The following is a 17,194-nucleotide window of genomic DNA, read 5'->3' as shown; positions in this document are numbered from 1 at the left end:
AACTTTACAACATGTAATTGTACCATTTCTTTTCAAAACACTGAGAAATGACACAATGCTTACCCACAATGCCTGAGGATTTGAGCATCAGATGAATAGAGTAGGATGACAGAGCTGCTACCGCAGTCAGAAGAAACCTGTGACAAAAAACAAAAGTCACACACTCGTTATTTTCTATACCACTATTATCCTGAAATTTGTTTTTTGATTCATGATATTTTGTGGTCATAAATTAGCACTGACTGCATCAGCTGATTGTGCCGCACAGTACATATGACCACACAAGAAAAAATCCGTTTCTGACTCCAGGTTTTTTATTTCGGTAAACCACCTGTCACCTGTCTCAAACCCGCTCTCCATACTAATCTCATTCATAAAGTGCTTTACAAATCCAAGCATTATGGCTAACAGGTGGATTTTCCAGTTTGAGTGCAGCTAACCAAACAATGAAGAACCACTTACTGCTTTAGAGACAGAGAGTGACAGCTGGACAGCATTACCTCACTTTTAACATAAAACTCATTGATATAGCCAAGGGCAGGACAAAAGTGAAAAACTGATGTTTTTTATATTTCATTTTATTTTACTGTTCTTATTTTAGGCTCCAGCACCCCCCGCGACCCTGAAAAGGATAGGCGGAAGCGACTGGGTGGATGGATGTCCTTATTTTCTCCTGAGTTATTAGTTTTGTTAGCTAACATAAACTAATGTAAGTCTATTGACCGCAAAAAAACCTACCACATGATGTCACGTTCTCTACTGGCACAAGATGGCAATAAACATGTTTTAAAAACTTGAACTTTCAGAATCCCGAAGGATTAAGCACTTATTTCTTAAATCCAGCTACACAGGCAGTGTTACATCTGTCAGCTTTTCATGATGTAAATTAGCCTTTATATGTGAAGTGTTTATATCAACTTTAATTGCAACTGTTTAAAATACTTATTCCAGCCAGATCTATAAACCTTGCAGTATCATGTATTTTCAGTAGTATTTTTTCAGTCTGGATAGATGTTTCAGTGGCTGAAACACCTGTTCTAGCATTAATGTGGTTATAATACAGACATCTATAAACATACTTATTTTGCTGTACTTATTTATTCCTTTTTTCTTCTGTATGTGTTAAATTTGGCTTGATGTAATATTACATTCTAACTATATTTGTGCTAATCATACACTATACAGTTCTAATGCAAGTACTAATAGGAAGATTCCATAAGGCTATAGGTTCCTTCAGTACAAGAGCTACTCTGTATAAACTAAACTGACTTCCTGCTTTCACCAGACGCTGAGGCCATTTTCTGCTCCAGTCTCACTTCTTTGCAGCTACTTAAACATAAACTACAGTCAGTGGAGACTGTACGGTGGCCCTGAAAGGTCAAACGCAATGCAACTTAACAACACCAGGAAATAGAAAAATGCTGTAAAAGCACGAAAAGTTGAAGTTGAAAAAAACACAGCAGAAATACAAAAAAAAAACAACAACCCACTGTGATCATAAAAAAAATAATGCAAAACTAATGGGGAGATGATAATGTAACTGAGTAGCTGGGGAAGTGACAATGTAGCAGTAAAAAACAAATAGCAAGCATGTATCTAAAGTAATTGTGCAATTAAAACACACATTACCTGCATCCTTTTCTCTCTCACAACACTGAAAAATGCTCTACTCCATTAAATGTATGTGAGTGTAGCCTGTCGCATGCTTTGGTTTTATAAAAAAAGAAAAGAAAAAAGAGAAAGAAGAAAAAAAGAAAAGAAAAAAAAAAAGAGAAAGAAAAGAAAAAAAGAAAAAAAGAGAAAAAAGAGAAAAAAAAGAGAAAAAAAAAAAAAAAAAAAAAACATAAACTATATGACTAGGAAAACCTGGGTCATGGTCTAACAGCAGCTGTCTGTATGGATGCCTCTATGGGGTCTGGCGGTTCAGTTATTCTGAGCTGTGGCCTTTCTATGGCCTATGTGGCAAGGAGGCTTGGGGCCTAAGAGAGGCAATAAATAAAAGTGAACCAATCTTGGCATATAATGTGTTGCAAGACATTAAGACATATAATAAATCAGTACTATTTATAAATGCACTGAAAAGGCAGATTACTTTGAGAAGTACAACTTAGTTTACCTCCTTTCATTTTAATCACTGCATATCAGTAGAATAGCAAATCTTGAGGTCAGAAAATTGTTGGAAAAAGACTAATTGTTTTTTTTGCTGACAGGTGGGAAGCTGTCATACATTTGTTTGTTCAATATAAATGTGGGGCCAGACAGCATTGCTTAGGATGACTCCTTATACCAAGATCTCTGTGATTCCCTACATCCATGTGAGAATTCCTTTCCTAGGTGAAGATATTTCCTGAGGTCTTCACTGGTTTCTTGGCACTGCCATGAGAACGTAGTTCTAAGAATTAGTCTCAAAATAGTTTTCCATATGCTAGCTCCATAGTGTACTGGTTAACACATTTCCTTAATATACAAAAGATCCCTGTGTTGAGACCAGTAGGGGTTACAAAACCAGCCTCAAGAGGTCACAAGCCAGTCTGCTCCCATTTGGGAGTATTAATGGGAGAATTGTGCCAGAAAAGACATCCAGTGTAATATATGTAGATCCATCCATAAGGGAGGCACTGAAACTACCTGCTACAGAACTTTCTATATGCTGATAGATATAGTCTTTTCTTTTGACAGTGCAAGAATAGACTGTCCCCATACAGTAAAAGCTATTGTACGAGGCTTGAAATAATGATTGTATCAATCTAATTAATGATAAAAGGTGAACAAGTATCCTCCTCCAAAAGGAATGTTTAAGACAATATTTGTTTTAAAACTCATTTACTCACCAAAAAAGGAGTATCCCAGTGTTGGCCATGGCATAAGCTAAACCCAGGATTCCACTACCCATAATAGCATTGCCCAAGTTGAAGACCGACATGCCAAAAGACGTCTTTCCTTCAAACTGTAAATGCAATATAAATAAATAAATAAAAAACAGAGTATGCATTAAATGCCAATTTAAGATAAAACCTAACGTTGTTACCTATGTTATATAGCTATAATTGTTGGGTTTCTCACTTACATCTGTGAAACGTATGGGTTTCTTTCCGCCTTCGTTGGGCAAAAATTCCTCGTTCTCCAGTCCATCATCAGGCTCTTCATATCTAGAGGCCAGATTTGCAGGTGTTAATTGATGGCATTTCCATCCACCACTGAGAAAGTGAGCAAACATCGTCTGCAGACTCTAGCAAATCATGTGCTTTGAAGGTGACGTAATGAGCAAATATGTAGCTGAAAACCCTTGACGTAAATCTCTGCAAACATACCTGACTGTTTGAGTGCCATTTCTGTATAAGGATCCACCAGTTGAGGCGAGCACAAAAACAAGGTAAACATGCATTTAAAAAAGCAAATATTATTTATGAAGTTATACTTTATGTGGTTCACCACATCTGTTATCTTGTTCATCATTTTCAATGTTAATGGAGAATTATCATAGTGGCAACAGTAAGCAAAAACAAATCAAACATCTGCTTTTAGCTTTAGCAGTGACATTTGAATTTAAAAGAATATTGGTTAATTGGATTTATGAGATTGTGGCTTTCACACAAGTATAACTAGAGAAAGACGAAAAGGAAAGCGTAAAAAATACTTGCTTCAAGCTGTATTAAACAAAGGCAGCCATTCATAAGGAAAGAATACTCACTGATCCTCATCTAGCATTGTTTTCAATGGCACACCCACATCATCGCCGAGGTCATGACTTTTCCCGTTTGATAATATGTTCATCTCTGATTGAGAAGGCTCCATAATTCAAGCTCTGTTTGGTGTATGCGTTCGATTAAAGCAGTTCTTATGAGTGACTTGAATATCTAGGGCAGAGGTGGAAAGAACATGAGTCAGATAACATATCAGACAAGAGGATAAACCATTTCATAAAGACAATGTACACTTAACATGCTTAATGGCCCTCAAGACATGTGGTTTCAGCCAGCCTGTTGTAGACAATCAGCTACTTTTTAATGCTTGTGGAAACACAAGCTTTCTCTAAAAGTTCATAGACTTTTGATTAGTCCATGTGAAAAATATCCTTATATACATCTCTGCAAGTTTGTTAAACTTGAAAAGGGTGGACCTGAAGAAACCCTTATATACAATCCTTCTTTTCAGAGAGGGCCTAGAAATATGCTGTGGGGCTGCCTTTGTCTGTGCCACATCACTGAAAGCTAAACTTTACAAGCCACAAACAAGTCATTTGTTTTTGCCTAATTTTCTTTTTTAGAAATTGGAACAAAATGTTGTGTTCATGACGTTATCAAATTTTTCTATCCAGAATACATCTGTACAGCACAGGAATGACTCAGAGTCAACAGAGTGACGTTCAACATGCCTGACAACAGGATCTGACCTCATTTGTTCTTTTTCAGAGGTTTCTGCAGTCCATACACTGAACTGCAAATAATGAAATGTGAGGATGAAATATGACGATGCATGTTCTGCTTTCCAGAACTTCAGAATGGAGCAAAGCAAACAAGTCAGGATCACTAAGGCAAAGTCCACAGTCAGAGTACTTTTTTTTATAACCGTATTTGCTCTTGTCTTTTATATTCCAGATCCCTCGATTTTTAGTGCTACTGCTGACATCCCCACACAATGACACTGTGGCCTTGATGATGAATATAAACATGAGTATGATTAAACGAGATGCCAGATCACTCACAACAAAATGCTTCAAATAACAGAGAAAGCGCTTTCCAAAGCAGCTATTATGAGGCTACTATAATTATACAGTTTAACAGTAGCATCAGTGTGGGGGATGCTGTATTCACAGTTACAGTCAGAAGAGAATGTCAGAGTATTTGTCATTTATCATTAGCAAGCCTGTAATTAATAGCTCTTTAAAATTTGCCTCGGACTTTTTAACAGAAATAAATACTCTTCTATACTTCAGTGAGAACTTAGACAGACAATGGTGTGTTGTTAGTAGTTTCCGCTGTGACCAGGGTAGATCAGCTCAATTGTGTTCACAGTGTCCTCTCTGCCAGAAGATCACTGCTGTGGCTATTCATAGTGTACAATTAAAGAGTGTCATTGATACAATGCCACTGAAGCTAGGAAAGAAACTTGAGAGGACACTGCGTGCTGCTTCACAATACAATCGGGTACTGAGCTCTTCAAATTTATGAATACCTTTCATCAATTAAAAAAAGAAGAAGATCTAAATCTGGATTTTAAATTAAACAAACATTACTGATACCTTGCACCATGTTATCTGGTGAGTCAGTATTTGCTCAATGATACCACGTCCCTTAACGTAGCCTCAATCCCCTAGCCTAAAAACCCCTGATGTAAACACTTCCTGTTGCAACACTGGCCTTTGACAGCAATTATTTCCAGTGAGGTAAATTCAGAGGAGAAAATGTTGTGTGAATGCTATTTTCAAATTGAAATACACTTTGTGATACAAGTTATGATTAGTGTTGGCCATCACACGAAAAGCAATCGCAAACAAGCAAAAATAAATCAAACTTAGAAACGTAAACATGTAGAGCTCAAAATGTTGAGCCTCTCACGGTGAGTGAAACTACAGTCATTATGTTTGTTCATGAACAACCACAAAGCATGGGATCACTGAATTTACAGTAAACACAACAAGAGCCTATTGTTTTGTCTCGTGACTTTATCATGTTTATACCTAAATACAGCAGTGACTGTTCTGTTGTAGTCTTCTATATATCTAAAACTCAACATATATGTCTTGACCATAATGCACAGCACCATGCATGGTGAGAACAAAATGCAACAATGCAACATATCAGCTGCCAAACACAGTTGTCAAGATCATTTGGGCTTGCTGTTTGCCACAGGTCGTGGGCACCTTGCTGTCCGTATGCCAGTACTCTAAATGTGAGGCCATCTGTCCTACAGCAAAATCTTGGCCCCAACTTGGTCATACAACTGGATAATGATCCCAAGCACAGCAGCAAATCTACAGCAGAATGAATCAAGATGTTGCAATGACACAGTCAAAGTCCAGACCTCAACCTGATTGAAATGCTGCTGTGAGACCTGAACAACTCTGCCCATAAATGAATGGTTACAAATGTAAATGAACTGAAGCAGTGTTATTAAGAGGAAGAGTGGGCCAAAATTCCTCCTCAATAATGGAAGAGACTGATAAAGTCAAACGGAAAAAGATTACTTTGAGTTATCGGTGCTAAAGGTGGATCTACTGAAACATAGACTACTCTGTGTTTCACAGGGCTGCATTACGGAAGAGGATTAGGGACACTGGGGGAAAAAAGTGGGCACGTCTTTTTTTTTTCTTCTTTTCCTGAATTCTGAAAAAAAAGTCAGAATTCTGACTTTTTTCTCAGATTGTTTTTCCAGTGGCCCTAATCCTCTTCCGTACTGCATAGAGTACCATGAAAAATAAGAAAAATCTCAGTTTGGTTCATCAAAAAATGATAAAACTGTTAATGCAAGAAAAGCATAATCTAACCACAACCATAAAAAAGTATTATGGTTAAGGTTATTCAATTAAATGTCAAATTATTCAAGGCTGTATTCTCTCTAAATTATTGCATTATTTCTAAAGTTACAAGTACACAATTTCCTCTTATGACCACTAAAAAACCTCATTTAGAGGGAATGAAAATAAAGGTCTTACTGTAGAAACACATGCAACAAAGTGAGTGTGCACGTGTGCACGTGTGTGCATGATCACTGAAACAAAACTGAGTGCAACTGAGAACACTCTTATAAAATAACCCATGAACATTTAAACTTCCTCATTTATTTCTTTATTCAAAAGTATGGAAAGAGCTGCCAGGGGAAATAAAAAGTCTGATGAAACTTTAAAAAGGCTACAAGAGCAGAGGTGGCCAACTAAAACTATGTGAAAACACAGTTGCAGGACAAATTGGGAAATAAAAAGTCTTGGGAAATTGGGAATATAAATTGATTCATAACACTAATCAGAGCCGCAATGGTAGTCCTACTAAGATCACACCACAGACAGCAGAGGTGAATATGAGAAGGGAAAGCGCTTCAGACTTGGCACAGGGATTATCAATGGAAGTCAGTGTTTCTGTGACAGTGTGGACAATGTTAAGGACATTGCACAATGTCAGTCTCAGCGGATGGCGTCTGACGCTTGTTTGCTATTCAGCACAAAACTGCAAGATTCAATTTAGCTATAGAACATCAACATATAATTGATGACTGGATAATCATTGTTCAGTGAGCTCCTCGTGATCTTGACCAACATAAATATATTTGGCATCAGGATGTTTGGCACAAAGCTCGCCAGGACTACCATATTGTCTCAACACTGAAGTACAGAGGTGGGGGGACAGGAGCATGACTTTTATAGATGGCACCGTACATCCTAATGGATTTACCAAACTATGGACTGAAAAGACAACATAGTACCACATAATTACTAGTTACAGAAGTAAAAGGACTCAAATTACCACAAAGTTTATCAAATTTGGCTCAAATGTTAAAAACAGATTTGTATACAAATTTTATCAGAAGTGTGGCTTTGCTAAACCAGAGAATTCTTTATTATTGTGAAAAGGAGATATGATAGATATGAGGCACTTTGCAGTATATCTTAGCAAATACATATCAAATTTAAATTTTAAAAAAGTTGTTTTCAAAGAAATATCACAAGTCAAACCAGCTCCACATATTTTTCTACATTCAGAATCTTTTTTCAGAGTACAAAAAGTTAATAGACACATGAAAAAGTTTCTGAAAATTGTAGGAGATATTAGGAAAATGTCACAGCTGCTACAGCTGGGACACATCTCAGTATAGAACTTTGACAAATACAGAAAATATTTGCCAGTGATTTCCACTTAAATGTTCCCATAAAACACAAAAGTAAACTAAAGCCAAATTATTTCTTTATACTAACACATATAAGATAATTTTAAAGAGCAGAGCTTGTCACTGATCCAGAAGCCTGAGTTTTTTAAGCGTATATTTGTGTCCCGTGAAAATTTGTGACGTTCACTCCTAAAACCATTCGACCTGTGAATTTGGTCATTTTCTTTCCAAAGAAATTACCCCGCCTACGTGGAAATTTAGCTCTAAAACCTGTTGAAATGCGGGCTGGTTCTAAAAAGGTATCAATTTAAAACTTGCTTTAACATAATTTCAAGAACTCTTAGACTTTATATAGATTCCAAATGAGTTTTGTTTTCAGCAACGAAGTGACAAAAACTGAAAAGTCTCATTTTGAGCTACTATATTTATCTGACATTTGAAATGTTTGAACAAGTGGGAGGGTTAAAGATTAGCTGATTTCTTTCTCTCTTTTTTGACAATTCAAGGTTAAAAGTTCAAGTAAGAGGAGCTATTTATATATTTTTTCTTATCATTAAAACCAGAGCATCTATTCCTGTGACACTAGGACATAAAGCAGGGCATGCACGCGACAAACACGGGACAGTGGGGAGCAGGCAAGCACATGTAGATGAGAAAGGCGCATGTGGCACGAGGTTCAGCCAAGAGCGCCTGGCAGCACCAGCTCATCCTAATCCACGTGCTTCCAGGGGACAGGGGACCACATGCTCATGTCTTGCATTACAGCCAGAACTTGAATTACATATTCTTTCCATTTATCATGATAGGTTTCTCAACAACTAAAACCTTCATATTAACACGAACGTTTTAAACAGTTCAAAAGAACAGATGATTTATTTTACTTTAAACAGGCATGACTAGAAAGTATACTAAAAGTATTCTAACCATTCATTTTGAAGGAAAACTGAGGTGTTTAATTTAGAAATGAATTGCATAAATTATATATTATACAAATGTATAACGTCAAATGTATGTTAAATCAAACAGACAGGGACATTAAAGACTACATAAAAAGAAAATAGTTGCAGGGGAAAAAAAAGGAGTGCTGTTAACTATAAAACATTTCTGTTTTTAGCTTTAACTACCCCCAAGTAGTTCTGAAATTGCCTTTTTGCTGAACTGCATAAATAAAGTAAAAAATAAACATGATAGACATTTATTTAAGCAACTTGATGCTTTGGTACAACTGTCTTCCATCTCTAAGGTTGAACCCTCTATAATTTCAATAAAATAATCTTGGCTTATTTTTCTTAGTCATCACATAAAAGCTGCCTAAATCATTTAAAGGGTCATAAAATGAAGCACCACCACTAGAAAGCACACAAGGACGAAATTCAATGTGCAGTTGTGCAAGCAGACAATACAGTCTGTGTTTGTACAAAGATTTAGTTGAAAACATTAGGCTCAGTTGTCCGATAAAGGATGATTTGTAGAGCAATAGCAAACAGCCCAACAAACCTCCCCATATTTCATCAGTACGGGTTCAGGTGCACCCTGATGGTAGGTGAAGTTGTGAGTTACACATCCCAGAGGCTGACACTTTAGGATCTAGGGAACCATAAAATGTCAGATTTTATTTTAAGCCTAATTGATACATCCCGAATTGTTCCAAAGGAAGTCAGTACAAGCACCTGTACAGGTCCGAGTAGATATAAAAGCTATTATTTATGATTATTTATGCAAGTTTTTCCAAGATTCTCCTGTCTACAATCTTTATAATTAATGCTAGATGTAAAATGTTATAGACAATAATAAAGCAAAAATTTAAAAAACAGTAGGACATTTTATTTATGATTCACATTTTATTATACAATCATTATATAGTCACTGTGTTTAACACAGAAGATAAAAACACTCAAACGTACATAGGTTCATGACAAAAACACAAAGAAATAAAATACAACAGACAAGCGCACATATGCAGTTATAGAGAACAGCACCGGGTTTCAGGCTTGATAGCACAGAACGAAGTCACCATGGAAAGAAGACAGTAAAAGATACTTCAAATTAGTTTAACCAGGATGGTTCAAAGACAGCTTGAGTTATCAGTAATGTCTTGATCCTTTGAGAAGAGTTTTACATTTGTTGCTACCATGGTTTTGAACTGATTTTGCCCATTTGTAGTAAAAAAAATAGTTTAAAAAAACAAACAAAATTTTGTATCGTGTTGAAACCCAGCAAATACACAGATGTATTTTACATTGTGCAAATTATGCAATTATTATGCTTTATTAGCACTAAAGCAGTTAAGGAGGCTTTAGTGTTAATAAAGCCACTGTAATGCTTTCTATAAATGACCTCTCAACTTCAACTATCTAACAAGACAGACCAAGATGATAGCATGACTTTGTACCGTGAGAATAAGAGATTACATATATTTATCAGCTGTAATTAAGTGTTTATTAACAAACACTATTTTTTTTTGTAATCTACAGTGTTACAAAGAAGATCTTCTGAATAACAAGAATTAACCATATATATCTGTGCCATACATGAGTAAAGTGAAAAATCAGTGCAGTGCAATAATAATAAACCAACTATATTTCTTTTAATATTAAAAGCATATGTCCTACAGTTATCAAAAGGAAGTAAGAAGTAACTACAACCAGCTTTTTTTAAAGGGGCTGTTTGATTTAATTTTTAGCCAAAACAGTTTGGTAAGTTATTTAAGCAAATAGTTAACTCTCATTAATTATGATTACTTGATAAACTGCAGGACATTTTTCTGAAGCACAGTTTGGTAACCAGGAGTTTGCAGCGGGAAGTACTGAGCAATTATACTCTGTGCATGTGTTTCAGGCAGCTTTTACACTGCATCACAAGAATGTTGCATTTTTCATTTTTAACGGGTGAATTACTGACAGGGCAGGGTGTTGTTTTATTTGAACAGTTAAAAAATACAAAATGATTAAATGTGACATCAATGCGAGAATAAAGTGATTGCAGTGGAAGCATTATAGCAGGTACCCTGGCTTAAAGGCCTACGGATATTTTGATTCCTTGTTACGACATGGGGGAAAATAATAATAAATGTTTTATGTTGTATGTTTTTATTACATTGTCTCTGAGGGCTTTTATGTCTCATATTATGATTTGAACAATTAAGTGTCCCTTTTCACATTTTTCCATGAAACACTGTTTTGAGAAAGAAGGATGAATGCAGTAATAATGTTGTATGAGGAAAACCTATCAAAGTGACCACTTTAATGAGTAAATTGTAATGTCAGGCTTTTGGGATAAAACCTAAACATTTACCGAGGGAATGGGAAACCTTAGTGTTTTCTATAATCTTTCCCATATGGGTCAGTACACACAGAGCAATAATTTTGTCCATCAGATCCAGAATTTATCATTATTGTTCATTTGAAGTCCAGTTATTGTCTCTACTGAGGGAAATATCTTACTCTTTCATGTCTAACTCTATCTGATGTATGGTGTTGAGTAGATTTCACTCAGCACTCCTTGGAAAACATGTCTGCTGCAGCCAAAAATGATGCATGATGCTATGAGTTAGAAATCGAAATAATGAGCTGAAATTTGAACAGCTGCTATCTAACATTTTATTATTATTAATTGTCGTTCAGGGGATTTCTTGGGGTTACAAAACATTAGACTAAATAGCCAAGGAAATTCTTTAGGACAAGTACAAATATAAATACAAAATCTATGGCTCATTGTGGAATATTTCAGTCATCATATATTAACATGTCAGTGCATATTCATCCACAGGGAACAAACTTGGGGGATAAAAGCTTAAAAAATCCACTCTGAACAGAATTAGAGCTCTCTTTTCAATCTTAACTCTCTCATAAAATGCTGAACAAAATGTATTTTTGCCACACAATATAAACAATATCAACAAACGACTATGACTTTCTAATGACTTCAATATAAATAGACACTGGCGCATGATGAAGTCTGGTTCAACCCACAAAGATTATGAGACCCATGACAAAGATAATAATAACCTGACACATGACAGTTAGACTGACTTAAATACAACATTTCACAGGTCTCTTTAATGTGACACATGAGTACAGCTGGCTGCATCCCACATGGATAAAACACTGACTTCCACGCACTGTGCACCTGTCAGGTTCCTGCTCAAACTCCTAGTCACTTTGTTCATTACACAAGGCTTATCTGCTCATTCTGCACTATAATGACCCCAGGACAAAACCCCACACTGGGGTTTCGATAGGGACCAAAGTCAAACACATACACCCTCTCTCACACTACCTGGAAACCAATTTTTTTCCCCCCCCAATATGTCACAGTCGAACACATCTAGTTAACACATGCATTTAAGCAGCTTGGGGTCGAAAGATCTTGACAGCCATTGCAGAAAAACATTCACCACCTACCACATTTCCACACATTTCCAGCAAAAGGAAAATCTAAGCCAGCCGCCTGCAGCCCACTTGTTAAGTTTTATCCTACATTAACACAAGCTGTTATGCTGATTTCAAAACAAAGCAAAACAAAACTGCAGCTTCATGAAACCACCTGGCCCAAACAGTTTTACTGTAAGTATTGTTATTATTGCTGAACAACACTTTACAGTTAAGCAGCTTTTCAACATAAACAGCCACTGCAAATTCTTAATTATATACTCAGAGCTAGAATGCACACTGTATGCAAAAATTAAAAAAAAAAAAAAAAAGTGTCACTCTCACTAATCTTCCACCCATCATCTTGTTGTACTATCATTTGGTTTTCAGTTTCTCACAAAACAAATGCTCACAGTCAAGTAGCTGAAACCTGTTTATTTTAGGCATCTTCAGCTGAAAATGGCTCGTTTTAAATGTATTTATTACCTGTTACAATTTATTTATTTATTTAACTGAACTGTAGCCTCTTTATTGGTCAACACATAAGCCTAGTTTATACTTAGAATGGGATAAAAATCCATTTCACAGCATTATCTAAATTAAAATGACCACAAATAAATAAATCAAGTAACAATACAGCAGAAGTAGCCTGATACAAATCAAGACACATTCAGCTTAAGAAAACAGAAAAGCAGCGAATATTTAGTTCACAAAAACCTCAGTGACACAACATATGAAATGTAATAATGTAATCATGCTTAATCTTCAGCCCACAGTAACAAAGGCAGACTTTAAAGTGCTTTAAAGGGCTGCTCTTAGTTCCTTCTGGTGTTTATAGCTACTGATCCACTCTTGCCGTTGTTAGATGTTTGTCACCTTGTGGTGAACTAAGTCGGAAAAAATTTTAGTTTCCGTCGGATATGGTTTCGCTAAGAGGAGGAAAAGGAAAGGGCTTAGCTACTCCATACCATGTGCCTGCATGTGCTACAGCCTAAACCGCAGGGAAGTAGCCTGTTCTACAACCTGTAAGAATACTGGGACACTGGGGTCACAACATGTCAAAGTTTTACACCTTCCTGTGAAAAAAATTAGCTCAAAATAGGAATCATATAAGCGATCAAACCCGTTTCTGTGTCACATACTGCTCACGTAGGCATTCGTCCAGCTTGGATTTACCTGTTGCAACTGCGCTACAGTAACTTTCAGGCGCATCGGTTTATATTTAAGAAAGATTCACAACAACAACGGATGAGCACCAGTTTGTTGCCCTGGATGAAACGCATAGTCGTGACATCTGCTCTTGGCGCTCACTCCAGAGGGACCGAGCTACTCTTTCTTCATTGATCACCCCCTTTTAGGAAACAAAGCTATAGCCTATATATCCAAAGAGTGAAGCTACAATTTCCTTTATGTCTTCTTCATTGCTTTCCCCTTAGGTTACTATATTCCTGCGTGGTTGAATGAAAATCAAAAGATTGCAATAAAGGTTTAAAGTATTATTTTACAAGTGTCCACCTCTCAGTGAAGGCAGAAAAACCTGGAAATATGTCAGTCACAACAAGTAACAAAGCCATTCCCCTAAAAAATAAATAAAAATAAATAAAACAAATAAAAAAGACAGGATTGTGATGTCTTACCAAAAGCTCGTATCACGAAGCTTCCACGATAATTCCGCTGGTAAGTGGGAACAATCTGATGACCTCGCTCTCCTTTCGTGCGTTTCGCGTGTCTTTCTTTTCCTCAGGGAAGGTGAGAGTTGCCCATCTATCTGTCTATCTGTATTCGTGGATTTTTACGCACATTTGTACCGTCTCTTTCCAAACCAGTGGCCACAAACTGTTATTTGAGAGATGGTCTGCATTGTAAAACCATTTGAAGCTCCAACTGTGGGGGTCGTGGTAGGTCCGCCTCCTTTGCAACCCCCGCCGCCCCCGCCGGGTATTTAGCCGCGTTGCTCGATGTAGTGTTCAGCCACTTGGTTCTGTGAGTGAGCCTGTGAGCAAATATGAGAAAAAAAATCTGACTTTCAGCAGGCAGTGATTACTCAAGTCTTCGGAATGAAGAACTTAACTGCACGGCTCTTTAGATCTGTCTGATAATAGAGGAGACGTCCTGCTAAGTTTCACATACGTGTCGTAATTGTCTGAAAGCTTTTAAAAACCCGACAGTGCCAAATACGCGCGTTCATCTTTGTCTCCCTATATTCCGTATACCGTGGTTCCTGCACTGAAAAGCTGTATTAGTACATTATTTTTCTTAAATTGTGTGTCTTGTGTTGGATCCAGTGGTTTCCTCTGCTCGCTCACAAAAAAAAATTGCAAAGGTGAGGAGGTCACTTGTTTGCTTCTGGCACTCAGACAAGTATTTACCATACTTGTCTGAGTGCCAGAATTTTCTTTTATGTATTTATTTTTCTTAATCTAAATCAATAAATTGATTTGAGATGTGGCTTTGGTGCAGGTATGAGTTATTAAAGTTTAAGATATCTTATCCTGAAATATCACCAGCCAGCAGCTGCACAAATACAGACAATTATCAGAATTCAGTAGAATAGACCATAAGAGGAAACCAATGAAAGACAAAAATAGTGTAGTTGTAGATAAAATATTAAAACATAAAATAAACAAGCCTAGTGTGAAGCAAGAGTTGCAACCCAGATTGGATCAAATAACTGGCTATTACATAGCTTACAAGTATATCATAAAGGTATGGTTATACTGCAGAAATGAATCATGTAGTTTTACACTGTTGCCACGACATTAAATTATTTTAAGCAAAAGACAACTTAAATTAAATGTCACTTTAGCGTCCTCTAGAGGTCATGCTGATTGAAGGAAGATTTAGAGACGCCAATTAACAGATTAATGCTCATTCACATCTCCATAAACACATCCTTAACCCTTACACATGTCTTTGCCTTCACTGTAGGGTCCTGGTGAGTTTTGACCAAAGCCAATAATTTCTTTATAATATCAAAATCTGAACTACAGATCTGTTTAGAATGTATAAAAAGCCAACAAATAGATGATTAATTCTTAATGGGTGTTTCAGAGAGCAGGGAAACCTTATTTCTGCTTTGTTCAAGACATGAAAACACAACAGCTGTAAGGGTTCAAATATATTTTAGAAAGTGAAATGGCGATAACGTTCTAAAAATGCTGGGATTTACTAGACAACCATATAACCATTACTATCATTACTCCTCACTGCTGTTTTCATAAAAACATCACCATAACTACCATCTATATGGATATTATACAGGGTACTTTCTTTTTTTTTACTATAATCACATCTCAAAAGAGGTCAAATTTGGCCCAAACAGTAAGTAAATGTTAAATGCAGAACAGCTCAGAGGAGCCTCAGAACACAACAATAACAGATGGTGATATTTATACACACATTTCCCCTGACTTTTCAAGAGGACTGAGCATGTATTGGAGTGACTGAAACAATAACCCAGTCTGAGATCACCAATAGCCTGCACTAAATGGTGTAAGATGCATATTTTTGAGTGATGCCAAGTTTTCATCTTTTAACAAGTGGGATCACATGATCTATTTGTCATATTTGTCTTACTGCTTAACCATATGTAGAGTTGAATCAGAGAGATTTTAGCTTGGCTTTTTCTTCTTATTTGCTATGTGCTCATAGCTATTCTGGTTCAAAACGCTTCACATTTGTTCAGCAGATAGGTGCTAACATTGCAGTTTGGTGCTTAGTGAGCTTTTAGAGCCTTTTCCTGAAAACAGTTGCCTTCATCCATCACACTAGACGTGCTAAATATGGAGCAAAGCAGTAGTTCAAGGCACGGAAGTAATGCTGCAGATTTAGCGATGATTCTCTTTGCCAAGAGAATCACTGCCAAGCTTTTTCACATACAACTTCATTAGACAATACCTTTTTTTTTTTTTAGCACAAGCTGGCTAACAGATCACTCATTCATTGTGGTTGTGCTTAGGAGAGGAAAGGTGGCATGTCTTGATTTGATGCTTGCTTCAGATAATCTGCTTAAAGTAATGTTTACATGAAAAGTACAAAACATTTCAACAGACTGATCAGCTGGAACATTTTTAGCTAAACAACTTGCAGTAGTTGACTAAAAAGACAAAGAGAAAACCAGCACTTTGTGTCTCTCACGTATTTCTATAATTATTGTCCCACAGAGATAGGCATCTCTTAAAAATTCTTTAAATGCCAATACAAAAACATGCAAAGTACACATCTCCACTCAATTTCTACAATTTTTTCAAGTCTGTTCAGTTTTCAGTTCATTAAAAAAATCATGTGCTGGTTGTTTGTTTTAAAAGTGTCATCAAAAATGTAAAAAAGAGACTACAAGTTCTGTGACTGGAACATAATGGTATTACATAAGAGGAGCTAAAGAAAACAACACTACATTCTTGCTGACGTACGTCCTGCGCTTGATTTCTTCTACTATTTCCCAGCTGGTTTTCTAGGCGTGGCTTTAGGAAGTGGTGAAACACTTTACACAGCACAGAACAAAGGTGAGATATGTAATCAATTTGTACTCTTTCTTACAATATATGTGTCTAAAAGAAGTGAGCTTGAGGTTCAGGACATTTCTTCCTAAGAAGTGAAAACATCAAAGGATGAAAGATGATGAGAGTCATGAAACAATCTGAGAGATATATCGTGTTTCATACAAACTGCTAGCATCCACATGACCAACTCTTTATGTGAAGAATTAATATCACTTTCAAGGTTTTTTTTCTGTTTTAAGATGCGTTGGAGTAATTTATTCTTTTTTTATTTTAAAATTTGTTCTTGGTTTACTTTATATTTTTCGGTTATTTACAAGGTTTATTTGCAGGTTAATGACTGCATAATTTTGTGTTTTGTTTTTGTTGTTTGCCTTTGTAAATCAGCCAAGAAGAACTGCAGGGCAATTTTCTATCTTTGTTTATTCCTTGCCAAACTGGATAAATAAACCACAAAACACAACTTTCAAGGTTTTGACCTTTGACTTCTTTTGCCTGCGTACA

At 36.4% G+C, this 17,194-nt stretch overlaps 1 protein-coding gene across 3 annotated transcripts in view; it reads right to left on the bottom strand.

The window, feature by feature from the left end:
• slc38a3b (solute carrier family 38 member 3b) overlaps nt 1-14,398 on the bottom strand; it is a 30,838-nt gene extending 16,440 nt beyond the window's left edge. For 2 of the 3 annotated variants that reach the window (XM_082532784.1, XM_082532785.1), the window contains exons 1-6: nt 13,829-14,398; nt 3,692-3,857; nt 3,312-3,332; nt 3,068-3,149; nt 2,832-2,947; nt 64-137 (exon numbers count right to left, since the gene is read on the bottom strand). In XM_082532784.1, coding sequence (XP_082388910.1) covers nt 64-137; nt 2,832-2,947; nt 3,068-3,149; nt 3,312-3,332; nt 3,692-3,795 — 397 coding nt within the window. In that variant the 5' untranslated portion in view covers nt 3,796-3,857; nt 13,829-14,398. The remainder of the gene's footprint in view (nt 1-63; nt 138-2,831; nt 2,948-3,067; nt 3,150-3,311; nt 3,333-3,691; nt 3,858-13,828) is intronic. The other variant, XM_082532786.1, reaches the window with a different exon arrangement.
• Between the last annotated feature and the right edge of the window lie 2,796 nt (nt 14,399-17,194).

This window comes from Aulonocara stuartgranti (assembly GCF_965226115.1).
Source record: "Aulonocara stuartgranti genome assembly, chromosome: 5".
Taxonomy (NCBI): Eukaryota; Metazoa; Chordata; class Actinopteri; order Cichliformes; family Cichlidae; genus Aulonocara; species Aulonocara stuartgranti.
This window is presented reverse-complemented; position numbering and strand designations above follow the sequence as displayed.